The sequence below is a fragment of the Pezoporus wallicus genome, unplaced genomic scaffold (assembly GCF_028554395.1).
Source record: "Pezoporus wallicus isolate ANWC-B61680 ecotype Strahan unplaced genomic scaffold, APGP_CSIRO_Pwel_v1 contig_2492, whole genome shotgun sequence".
NCBI classification, from domain to species: domain Eukaryota; kingdom Metazoa; phylum Chordata; class Aves; order Psittaciformes; family Psittacidae; genus Pezoporus; species Pezoporus wallicus.
The window spans coordinates 2,313,094-2,324,855 of record NW_026637796.1 but is presented as its reverse complement, the minus strand read 5'-3'; the positions used below and the strand labels follow the sequence as shown (position 1 = coordinate 2,324,855).

The 11,762-nt window shown below is 43.2% G+C and overlaps 1 protein-coding gene across 3 annotated transcripts; it reads left to right on the top strand.

The window, feature by feature from the left end:
* The first annotated feature begins 193 nt into the window (after nt 1–193).
* On the top strand, nt 194–10,275 carry LIAS (lipoic acid synthetase). 3 transcript variants are annotated; one of them, XM_057407571.1, is made up of 11 exons: nt 194–343; nt 1,307–1,479; nt 2,206–2,299; nt 3,021–3,101; nt 3,311–3,467; nt 4,296–4,353; nt 5,458–5,586; nt 6,189–6,334; nt 8,076–8,146; nt 8,894–9,005; nt 9,911–10,275. In XM_057407571.1, exons 1-11 carry the CDS (start codon nt 263–265, stop codon nt 9,961–9,963), a joined length of 1,155 nt encoding a protein of 384 aa, XP_057263554.1. In that variant the 5' UTR covers nt 194–262; the 3' UTR covers nt 9,964–10,275. The 3 variants fall into 3 exon arrangements, with proteins under 3 accessions (XP_057263554.1, XP_057263555.1, XP_057263556.1); XM_057407572.1 differs by lacking the exon at nt 8,894–9,005; XM_057407573.1 differs by lacking the exon at nt 1,307–1,479 and having other exon boundaries at nt 273–343.
* Nucleotides 10,276–11,762: the final 1,487 nt, after the last annotated feature.

Genomic DNA, 11,762 nt, shown 5'->3' with positions numbered 1-11,762 from the left:
GGGCTGCCCGCGGCCGGTGGCCCCGGATGGCGTCGGATAGTGCCGCCGACCCCTCCTCACCTCGCAGCTGGCAGCGCGGAAAGAGGCAGCGCTTGACGTCATCACGTTCTTGTAGGCGCTCCCGGCCTCCTGACGCCATCACGTTAAGGTTGTCGTCCAAGAGGCAAGAGTAGCCGAAGCTCGATGAGCCGACCGAGGCTGGCAGGCGGCGTGGCGGAGCGCCGAGAGGATCGATCGAACTGGTATCTTCGCGGTCTCCGCCATGTCGCTGCTGCCGCGGGGCCGCTGCTGCGAGGCTGCCGCCACGGTCGCCCGGCGGCTGCTGGTGGGGACCCGGGCACGGGTGAGTCAGCGGCGCGCCAGGGCCGTGTGCTCCGGGGGGACTGCTGCACGGAGCGACGACGAGCCAGCCTCCGGGGCGGGGAGAGGAGCAGCACCCGGGACGGCGTCCCGGTGGCAAAGCATGGTGCTAATACCTTAGCTCATCTCTTGAGGCGTGCGGGATGCCCGGCTGGGCCGTGGTAGCGGAGCTTCTCCGCGGGCAGAGCCGCAGGCAGCGCTGTCACCACACCGCTCCGGCGCTGCAGGGACGTGAGGCGGCCAGAGAGCGGTTGGGCCCGGGCATACACCAAGACGCTCAGAGCACACACAGAGGCACTCGGGAAACTGAGCCATGATCCCGTCTGCTTCTAATTCAGCTTCTGAGAACCGACTTCTGCTATGGTTCCGTCAAAATCAGTTACTGATTGGGCAGCGCACAGATAATCATCTCGACGTCTTGTTTTTGAGCTCTGAAATCGCAGATTAGTCCAAACGGTGTTATATCCGAAACCTATGTAACTTAGTTTGATGTTGACAGGATGAGGGGTGATGGTTTTAAACTGAAAGAGGGGAGAGGGGCTGGATGTGAGGAAAAAGATCTTTACAATGAGGGTGGTGAGGCACTGTCACGGGTTGCCCAAAGAAGTGGTGGATGCACCATCCCTGGAGGCATGCAAGGCCAGGCTGGATGTGGTGCTGGACAACCTGGTCTCGTTGAAGATGCCACTGTTCATTGCAGGAGGGTTGGACCACATGAGCTTTGAGGGTCCCTTCCAAACCAAACTGTTCTATGATTCTCTATTTTGGAAGAGATCATGCTCAGCATCTGTTGCACATGACTTAAAATTAAGAAGAGAATTATATGTTTAACTTAAAGTCAATTGGGAAAATGCTGTGTACATTACCACCAGAAGCACAACTGGCTACTTAGTATATATTTCCAGTACATTTGTAATTTAATAAATCACAGTGTTGCTTCTTTTAGGTGTCTGGGAGCCATGTGTGTAACCAGTACACAACATCAGGTTCTTTGACAGAGCAAAAAAGAGAGTTTCTGCAAAGTGGACCAGACTTGCAAGACTTTGTATCTGGAGATCTGTCAGACAAGAGTGCATGGGCCGAGTATAAAGGCAACTTAAAGCGTCAGAAAGGAGAAAGGTAACCGTGATTTTAAACAAGTGTAGTTGCTTCCATGCATTGTCTTGCATGTTTACTATTTGCTGCAAAATGTGCGTCACTAAATATTGTCACAGTGGCTTGCAAATGTCATGATTTTTCAAGAAAGAACAAACATGTTATTAACTTCAAATGCATAACAAAACATGAAGACAGGGTGGTATTTTCTCACTTGAGTGCCTGTGCTGTGGCCTGTATTAAATTACAAATATACATCAGTAGGTATGTGTACCCTACTTGGTGTTGAAAAAATATTATTGATGCAGTAAAACAAAAAATGAAGACTAAATTGAAAAATCATAGAATCACAGAATGGTTTGTGTTGAAAGGAACCTTAAAGATCACCTAGTTCCAACCCCCTTGCCATGGGCAGGGACACCTTCCACTAGACCAGGTAGACTTTGACGGCTGCATTAATTATTTTAGTCTCCAGTGTGGTACTGTTAAATTCCACCAGTACAGGTGACAGTTTTAAACCTTCCAATGACGACAAACTCCTACTCTTGAATGTTGGGATGATGATCAATACAGAAGAGAGAAAGCTGTTATGACCATGAATGATGTTAATATTGGGGTTTGAGGTGCGTCAGTGTTTAAGGAACCTTTCCTAGTTGGGATCTGTAACAAATTAAAGTGGATCTATGAAATTAAAGGAAGCTTACCATGTAAATACTTTATTAATCTTTATGTTTCCTTGATGTTATTCAGGCTGCGACTGCCTCCATGGCTGAAAACAGAGATTCCCATGGGAAAGAACTACAATAAACTAAAGAATACCTTGAGAAGTTTAAATCTCCATACGGTAAATCTAGTGCCAACCAAGTTTTCATGTAGAAATAAGGAATTTTTTACAGATACAAAATTATTTCCATGTGGAGGACAGGTAGAAATGATGTTTTGCATGATCTTCAAGACTGAAACCAAGCCCAGTGCTGATCCTTTTTTCTGGCTGTGAATTTTACCCATAAAGGATGAAGACAGATCCATAGAGTATTTAGTGGTTTTCCTCCTATGGTTTTAAATACTATTGTTTACTATTTGCATCACCAGAGGGATCACATGATTCTATGTGTTGACTGGTTTTAGTGGAAACACATACAGTTTCAGAGTTACAGACATGCTTTGTATAAAAAGAAATTCTGGAGATTTGTTTCATTCAATATACCTTCTAGATGCTAAAAAATGGTGGGTATAAAATGCATGGAGAGCTTTTTTCCTTTTTTTTTCAGAGTAAGATCAATGTTAATGACAATCTGTGATAATTAATAAGGCAGTTACACGGTGGAGGAGTTTTTGGGGTTGTGAAGTAGAGGAAAAGAATGATAATGGATGTCATGAAACTCTTCCCGTCTCTTTTACTAACTTTTTAAAGAACAGCATGTAACTCTCTTAATCTTCACATTTATCACAGAAGGAATTATGTTTTCTTTGTAAGCTACTGTTGAAATTGGTTGATAATATAATAATAATTTTCAATAATAATACAGAAAAAAGACAGGTACTTTACTGTCTTTTACCTTTAGGTATGTGAAGAAGCACGTTGTCCCAACATTGGTGAATGCTGGGGAGGTGGTGAATACGCTACAGCTACAGCTACTATTATGGTAAGTCATTAACCATTTCTTAAGTATTCTATTAATGTTTGGGCTGTTGTAGCATATTGTTGGATCTCTACTGTAGTGGAGCAGGGTTCTAACAAGAAATTTAGAGTAAAGCACCAACCTAGTTGTTTTGCTTAGTACTGGTTTCTGTTCCTCAGCTGAACAGTAGTGATGTGTACAATATAAAGGTAGGAACGTCTTTCCCATTTCAGCTGATGGGTGACACATGCACTAGAGGTTGCAGATTTTGTTCAGTGAAGACAGCAAAAAATCCACCTCCCCTGGATCCGGAGGAGCCTTACAACACAGCAAAGGCCATAGCTGAGTGGGGCTTGGACTACGTTGTCTTGACGTCTGTGGACAGGGATGGTTAGTATCTTGTCTCTCATCTCTTCAGTCTAAGCTCGCATATGCATTACATGGGGTAAACACAGACCTCGCTAAACATCATTCAGCACTATTGTTAAGGATTGCTGTTGTAAAGGAGTCAACAGTGCTGAAACTTTGGAAAGTTTCTACATATTCTTAGCATTTCTTTATGTCTGGAAAAATATAACAGAAGTTATACTGTTATTAAACATCAAGAATATTTAGAATATACTAAATATTTTTTTTCCAAAATACATACCTATACACTGTGTTCTGTTACTTGATTAGCAAAAATAAAAAACCCACCCACATACAATACCATTCCAGAACTTCCTTCTAAAAACTAAACCCAGAATACATTACACAAAACAAATCTGACAGTTGTCTTTTTCTAACATTGTAGTAGCCATATAAGAATGCAAAACCATTATAAAGACTGTTGAGGGTGGTGGTGTGTCTAACAGCTTCTAAGTGGCTTATGACAGAAAAACAATAATATACGTATATATATTTAATTTTTTGTAGAACTGTTTCTCAGACCAAAACCATAAATAGATAAAGCCATTCTGTGCCCAGTGAAACCTAAAGACAGGTTCACTGGGAGTAAACATTTAACTGCTGCCCTAGATGAGCACAGTTTGACTTTGTGCAGAGCAAGATTTCGTAGAATATCCATTGTAAGCCTTTGGCAAAAGAGGTGAGAGAAGACTGGGGTTTGAATTCTTCGTTATTCTGCATTTAAATGTGAATCTTTACAGTTTTGGTGGTTTTGCTAATAAGTAAATACTTTGAACAGGAAGGTTAACTGAATAATTGAAATGCTTCTAGATATGCCTGACGGTGGAGCAGAACACTTTGCAAAGACTGTCTCTCATCTGAAAGAAAGGTATATCATTAATCTCTTACTGTTATTGTTAAAATGTTAGAGTGTGGTATTGCATATAGGCCAGAAATGCCTTTAGCTGGATTATTCCAGGGGCCATGCAAATACAGAAGTCTGCCTTTAGTCTGTCTGTGACCCCTTTTTTTGTTTGGTGGTTGGGTTTTTTTGGTTTTGTTTTGGTTTTTTGGTTTGGTTTTTTTTTCCTGTTTTTCGTCTTTCTCATATAATGCCCACAGAGTATTTTGAATTTAGATACAATTCCAATTTAGCCCAGGCTTGTTTAAAGCTAAGCACTGGATTGTTTGAAGAGGCAGCTGGTTTACCAGGAAATGAGCACATACTTTCGGGGTGTGTTCACTCTTGAAGCTTGGGGCTCAGAGTGGATTTAGGTAACAGTGACACACATGACAGAAGAAGTCAGGTTTCTCTGCCAGCAGTGGTCAGTGCTTTGTATTTCCTCACAGTAACTGTTTCTGTGATTGTACCTCCCTGCTCTCCTTGCTTTTCAGCCTTCACTCTGCATCCATGGGCGCCCTGTACCCCAGTTCATAGCACGCTTGTCTACCAGCAGATTTAATTCATATGAGCTCATTTCAGTCCTTTTCCAGTATATCCTGGGAGCCGAAAGGCTCCTGCAGTCTTCCCACCTGTCTTTTTGAGCTGACATCTGGTTCCTGGACACAGATGAGACGCCAGGGCAATAACGCTGTCTCTTGCCCCAGTAGGCAGGCTTATAGCTTTTCCGTGTTTTAGAGCTCTGATATTTAAGCTCAAGTTAACCCACAACAAATGCACATGAAAAAACACGTATAATTAGTGAATGTGCTCATTTAAGAGACTCGGAATCGCTTTTATGCTCATTATTTGGCTTACTTTCTATTTCAGCTGACACAGTAAAATCAGGAATTGTCTTGTTTTGTTTTGTTTGAATTGTAGTAGAAGTATTTGCAGAAATATTTTGGTTTAGAATTGTATCCTGAATTAACTTCCCTTAGTACCTGTGCTGATCAGAGCATCATTTACATTTGGGTTTTTGCTGTGTTGAGATTTTTAACAACAGTGATGCAGACCCCCCAGGTGTGTGCTCTTTTTGCCTCTGCTTTCCAGGAATTCAAAGATCCTGGTAGAATGCCTCACTCCCGATTTTCGGGGGGATCTGCAGGCTGTAGAGAAGGTAGCGCTGTCGGGGCTGGACGTGTACGCTCACAACGTGGAGACAGTGCCGGCGTTACAGAGGTGAGCAGCGGCAGTGTCTAAAAGCGCGAGCAGACGCGGTGCTTTGTGGCAGACCCGTGTGTGAAGGGGGCAGTCGGGGCCATGTATCCATAGCGGCGTTAAGGCCGCACTGAGCTGCGGCTGCCGTTCCCGGCCGGGCCGGGCCAGGACAAGACGGGACATGACAGCACAGGCCGCGGCCCGAGCCCTGAGGCGCGGGGTGAAATGGCGCGGGGGGCGCCGCCAGCCGGGCCCGCTCCCAGGCTGCCCCGCGCGCCGCGCCGCCGCCGTGCCCGCCGCCCGCCGGCAGAGGGCGCTCGCGGCCCGGCCCCGGGGAGGTCCTCGGGCGGTGTCGTGTCGTGTCGTGTCGTGTCGTGTCGTGTCGTGTGGTGTCGTGTGTGTTCCGGCGCCGCGCTGCCGGGGGGGAGCCGCGCCTCGGCTCCCCGCGTCCTCCCCGCCGCCCCTCCGGGGGCTCGGTGTGGGTACTTGCACGGGGGGTCAAACCGCACAGCGGCACCCTGCAAGTTGCCGTTTTCAGTTGGTAGAAGGTAGCAGGACGCTCCTCTCTCGGCATCTCTAACTTCTTTGACCCTTTTCCCCGCTCGCGCTGACGCTGCGAAAAGGAAGGTCCGTGATCCCCGAGCCAGCTTTGAGCAGTCCCTACGTGTGCTGAAGCACGCCAAAGAGGTCCAGCCCCGCGTCATCACTAAAACCTCCATTATGCTGGGGCTAGGTGAGGCAGATGAACAAGTATATTCCACGATGAAATGTAAGTTGGTGTTGAAACACGTGCCAGAATTCACAAGTATGAATTTTATTGTCCTGGAAAACAATTGTAAGCATCTTTGCCTCAACATGAAAAGCAGCTTGCTCCTGCTGGTGCAGGAGACATGTTCTAAGCTTTACTAGGCAAAAAAAAACCACAAGTTTCATGACTATCTCAATATTGAAGTTTCATGTTCAGTGACTTTTGTTAAGAAAAATGGAACTTCTGAAATGTTTTGCCTTCATATGGCTTTCAGATGCAATTTAACAGGTAGATCCAGCTTGACTTGATTTCAGTGGAAATTATAACTCATTTTGTGTGACTATATTGACATTCTTATCTTTGCAATACTTAAATAATGGGCTTGCAACATAGTTGCCTTATTGTGCATTGTTTTTAGAAACAGCAGGCCTGATTGTTTAAAATAATTTGTTTCATCTTACTTAGCACAAAACCAGTTATTATCCTTGGAGCTGTAGCATGTTGTTATGTTTCCATGTAAATGTATTTTTAAGAGGAGAAAATTTCACAGCAGTAACTGAATGCAATGTGCTTGTAAGAAGAAGCAGTTTATAAATCCTCTGGTATTTCTCCCCTATCCTGGAAGAATGTCTATCCAGTACTTTGTGTACAACAACCCATACTTGGAATGCAGTGATAGCATCTAGTTTTTCTGCAGCTGTCCCAAAATACAGACCATAAAATTATAGGTCCTGATTTTTCCTTTCTTCCTGCCTAGTATTTCCTAGCCACAAGAATATGAAATTTCAGATTCAGTGCCATTTGTTTTCAGGCCACATTTATGGCTGTATTTGGAGACAAACTCGTATCTGCACCATTCATTCAGTTACTCTGATTTTGTTCCCCCTCCATCCCCTGGGTATGGGTTAAAGAACATGTAAATGTGCTGAGACTGAACCACTTGCTTTACAGAACTGTATCAATCTAAACAGAGGTGCTAGGGCAACAGTGAGTATAATGCTGTGGTCAAAACACTGTCTTTTTCTTCCTGTTTGATGTGGGGCAACCACTCCAAGTAGCCAGAAAATAAATGGAGATGTTTGTGCAAAATGTGACTCCTCAGCTATCCCTTTGTTCAGAATACCCCTCTAGCTGCAGTGAATATGGTTGTTTGGGCAAGCTGACTATAAAGAGGCTGGGTTTCCCTCTGTAAGCAACTACCTGAAGACATGTGCAGTAGTATATACCGACATTTTAGCAGACAAAGTTTGAGATTCTGCAGGCATCAAACTAGTGTACATCCCAAGTGTGTAAAACTGGCTAAAGATGTTTGTGATGTCCCCTGATGTATAGCTCTTTAGAACTGTCCATATCTTTGCGGCATCAGGTCTCTTGAAACAGTGTAGAAGTGCCAACTGTACGTGCATGCATCCATTCTTTTGTGAAATGAAGGCTGTGACCTAAAGACACAATGCGAATCAGTAAGATAAAAAAAGATGAGAACATGTCACCTCTGCAGTGAGGCACATGACTGCAGTGAGTGCAGCACAACACTATTCTCTCTGGCTTTTGACTGGGAAGCTCCGGTCTTGCAGCAACATCAGGGTGAGGTGTGTGGCTGCTGCTCATCAAGGCTGCAGGTTCCCTTCACTGCAGAGCAGAATGTAACCCCTGCAGGCTGCTGCAGCCTGACCTTTGTTCACACTTGGAAGGAGGCTGTTTTCTAATTGCTGACAGGCCCTTGTGATCCTTCTGCCACTAACAGGGAATTCTCTTTTTCCAGTGTTGCGGGAAGCAGATGTGGATTGTTTGACCCTAGGACAGTACATGCAACCAACAAAACGTCACTTAAAGGTAAAAATGCCTTTAATTTCCAGACAGTGTTATGGCCTGCACCGTGCACACTCCTCCTTCTAAACTGAGGGTTGGTATGCATTCTTACCTTAACTGCCCTTCCTTGTTTAACCTGATCTTCATTTATTATGGACTCCTCACTAAAAATTACCTCAGCCATCTAATCTTTTCCATCTTCTGCAGACTGCCCACTGCTACTTTCTGCTCTTAGCTGGGGAGATAGCTGGAGCTGAGGCATGATTCTGGAAAACAAGAGTATCAGTGTATGTCTCAAATGTAATGGTTCAGGCAGGCTCCCCTTCACAACCTCATAGGCTCTCCCTTAGTGGTCCTGCTTGAGCTAGGGAAATAAACCATTTTCTCCTTCTGTCCTCTGTCTGGAGCTTGTGTCTCTGTTCAGGTACTGTGTTTCACTGAAACGTCTGTCAGTGAAGAGATTTTTAGGACTATTGCGCTTCTTTTACTTGGACAGAAAAAGGTTTGCTCAAAAGGACTGCTCAAAAACAGAGTGAAGAAAATGATAAAGCAACGACTAGAAATTAAACTTCATAGACTTTTCAGCTAAATTTGAAAAGCAAATAAAATGCATTCTGCTGGTAGAAAGCAGAGAAAATTCAGTTTGTGGCTTGCCTGCCAAAGTTCTGGAGATTTTGAACTTGCCATGTAACTGTGTTTAATTTCACTACATGCTAGCTGTAGCCATGTCCTTGCATTCATACCTGATCAAAATGAATTCTTTTCAATCAGGTTGAGGAGTACATAACTCCTGAAAAATTTAAGTACTGGGAAAAAATAGGAAATGATCTTGGATTCCATTACACTGCTAGTGGGCCGTTAGTGCGCTCCTCCTACAAAGCAGGTAATTACTGACAAGCATGAGATTCTTTAGCACATAACGTTTTATTCTATGAAGTTGAAATGGTGAAGTACTATGTGCAAAGCTCACTTTTTTTTTTTTAATTATTTATGTTTCCTGTCTTCCATAGGTCACCTGCATGCATCAGTATGACACTGACTGGTAGTTGTACAATTGCTGCTGCTTAAGTTAGTTTTTTGCAAACTAGTTTGTGCTATAATTGATGTGTGAGGCAGGATAAAGAGTACCAGTTTGCAAGTTTTCCTTTATATTCTGCCTCTTGGATGCTTCAGGCTTTAATGGGGCCCTTTGCTGTTTGTGATGTGTTGCTCTAGGCAGAATTTATTTACAGTGCTTAGAAATAATTAGACATGCTTATGGGAGTATCTTTCTGACAAAGCACTGGGTGTTAAGTAACAGCTGATACTAATGGAACTGCTATGTAGGTCCAACATCCTGCTTTTCCTTAAGAAGAGAGTAGAGAAGACTCATCTGGGGCACCTTTACTTCTCAGACAGCTTTAATGCCAGCTCAAACATGAGCTTATAGCAGGTTTCACTATAAGTTGCTGATACTTTATGAAATTGGAATTAATTTTTAATGGATTCAATTGCCACTGCCTGTTGGGAAACACAATACAGCAGAGATACTTCATCAAATTGAACACAAGGAAAACCAGCATTTAGAGGTGGAGGGGTTGGTTGTTGGGTTACAGGTTTTGGTGGTTTTTTTTTTACATCCCTGCTATATGTATTGAAAGTGCTGTTGTACAGAACTGAGTTACTATAAAATATTGGTAAGAACAATTACCTTGTAGAATAGAATACTCACATTACAAAAAAATGTGTATTGTTTTATTTCATTGAAATACCTACAAATCATTTTGGTGCTTTTTTGCCTTTTAATAGGTGAATTCTTCTTGAAGAACTTGGTAGAAAAAAGAAAGACAAAAGCCATTTGAAAATACGAATGAACCTATTTAAAGCAGCCAGTTTAGAGGATCCTCTTTTCAGCCCATAATTACGCTCTGTTCCAGAAATGCAGAAGACCAGATGGTGGATGCATGAATAAACTTACTATCTTTCCAGAACACACTTCTCTCACCAAAGCGCTTCACATTATTTTACCTCATTCCTTCTGGCAAGGCTACAACTACATAGTACGTGTAGTGTTCAGCAGAAGGTCAGAAGATAGAACTGTGTGATAGGACTGTGACTGATTTTGCAAGAGTGATGGAAATGAGGTGGAAGAAATGTAAGTTGAAAAAAAATAATACTGCTTTAAGTAAACAGGTTTGATACCACCATCAGAATTGCTGCTGTTTATACTTGTGAAGGTGCTAATAGTAATGTGAAAGGTACTGGTATTTTGGTGTATCTTACTGTTGGGTAACATGAGCTTGTAAGGGCTCTGGGAACTAGAGGAGTTCTAAAGAAAGCTTGTGTGCATGACAAAGGACCAGATTAGGGCTGTTTGAGCTACCCTGAGAAGATGTGTAATAGACCTTAAAGAGATGGTATCTCTTATCCCCATCTTAAGAAAATGAGATGTACCATTCTCATAGCTCATAAGAAAAGCACTTTTCAGGTGCTTGCATGTCTTAAAAGCATGAGCCTTGGTAAACACAAGGCATCAAGTTGAAAGAAAGCAACAGCCCTCTGTGGCAAGACAACTAACCTTGTGTAGATACCATAGAATTGAAACCACGTGGAAACTGAGTTGCCATAAACAGCATAAATATAGCCACCCCTGGCTTGGGTGTGTGACCGTAACAGACTCCACCGAGTTGCACAGGTGCTGCTTTGGTATGGGTCTGTAGGACTGCTGCTATTCTGTACCATGCTTCTGTGCCATAGGTATTGTCCGTCATTAAAGGAGAGTTAAAAACCCAGTCTGAGGGTATGGTGTTGTGTTTGATGGGTCTGGTGACCTGCCCCCTTGAGACAGAGTCTGGCTGTTAAAACTGAACTGTGTCATGGATGAAATGTGAAACCTATGAAGCTCAAGCAGAAATAAAACCATGGCTTATGGTACAGTAGCAACTGTAAACTCTTCTCTACACATTCATGATAGTTCAAAGTGCATCTCTGCCTAATAATTCTCAGCTGTTTGCAGTGGCCACAAGATACCATTTTGAACTGGCTTCAGCTCTATCTTCATGAAGTTATTTGGGAAACATGCCAGCAATTTACTGTCTGGCCCCAAACTCTCATCATGCAGGTAATCCTAGGGCTGGCTGTGGTAAGTTACTGTAACAAAACTAACTGTAGCCTGTATGAAGGAAAGTGAGTGAACCTTCCACCCACCCCCTGCTCAGCAAAATGTTAGAAGGAAAATGGCTTATCGGCTTTTAGTATAGAAAAGAGACTCAATATTGTCATGAACAACAAAAACCAGATGATAGGACTGGGCCAGTGATGTACAACTGACTTCACAAAATGAATTACAGCAATAGTAAAGCATTATGAAGAAAAGTAGCCTTGAGCTAGAAGAAGTGTACTAATTAAACAGCGTAAATTATGGGAAGAGAAACCTGAGCCATGAGGAATGGGGGGGGGGGGGGGGGGAACAGAGAAACAAGTCTCACTAGCTGTACTTTGTAAAGGCAGAGAGAAAGGCAAGGCTGCTTTTTTAATAAATAAGTAAAAGTTTGACCACTAATCTTGGAACCATTTTGAGTAAAAAATGCCCTGCTTCAACTGAAGTAACCTGAATAACAGAGCCGTGGAAGGTTATCAACTATGGGATGGGAATTCACTG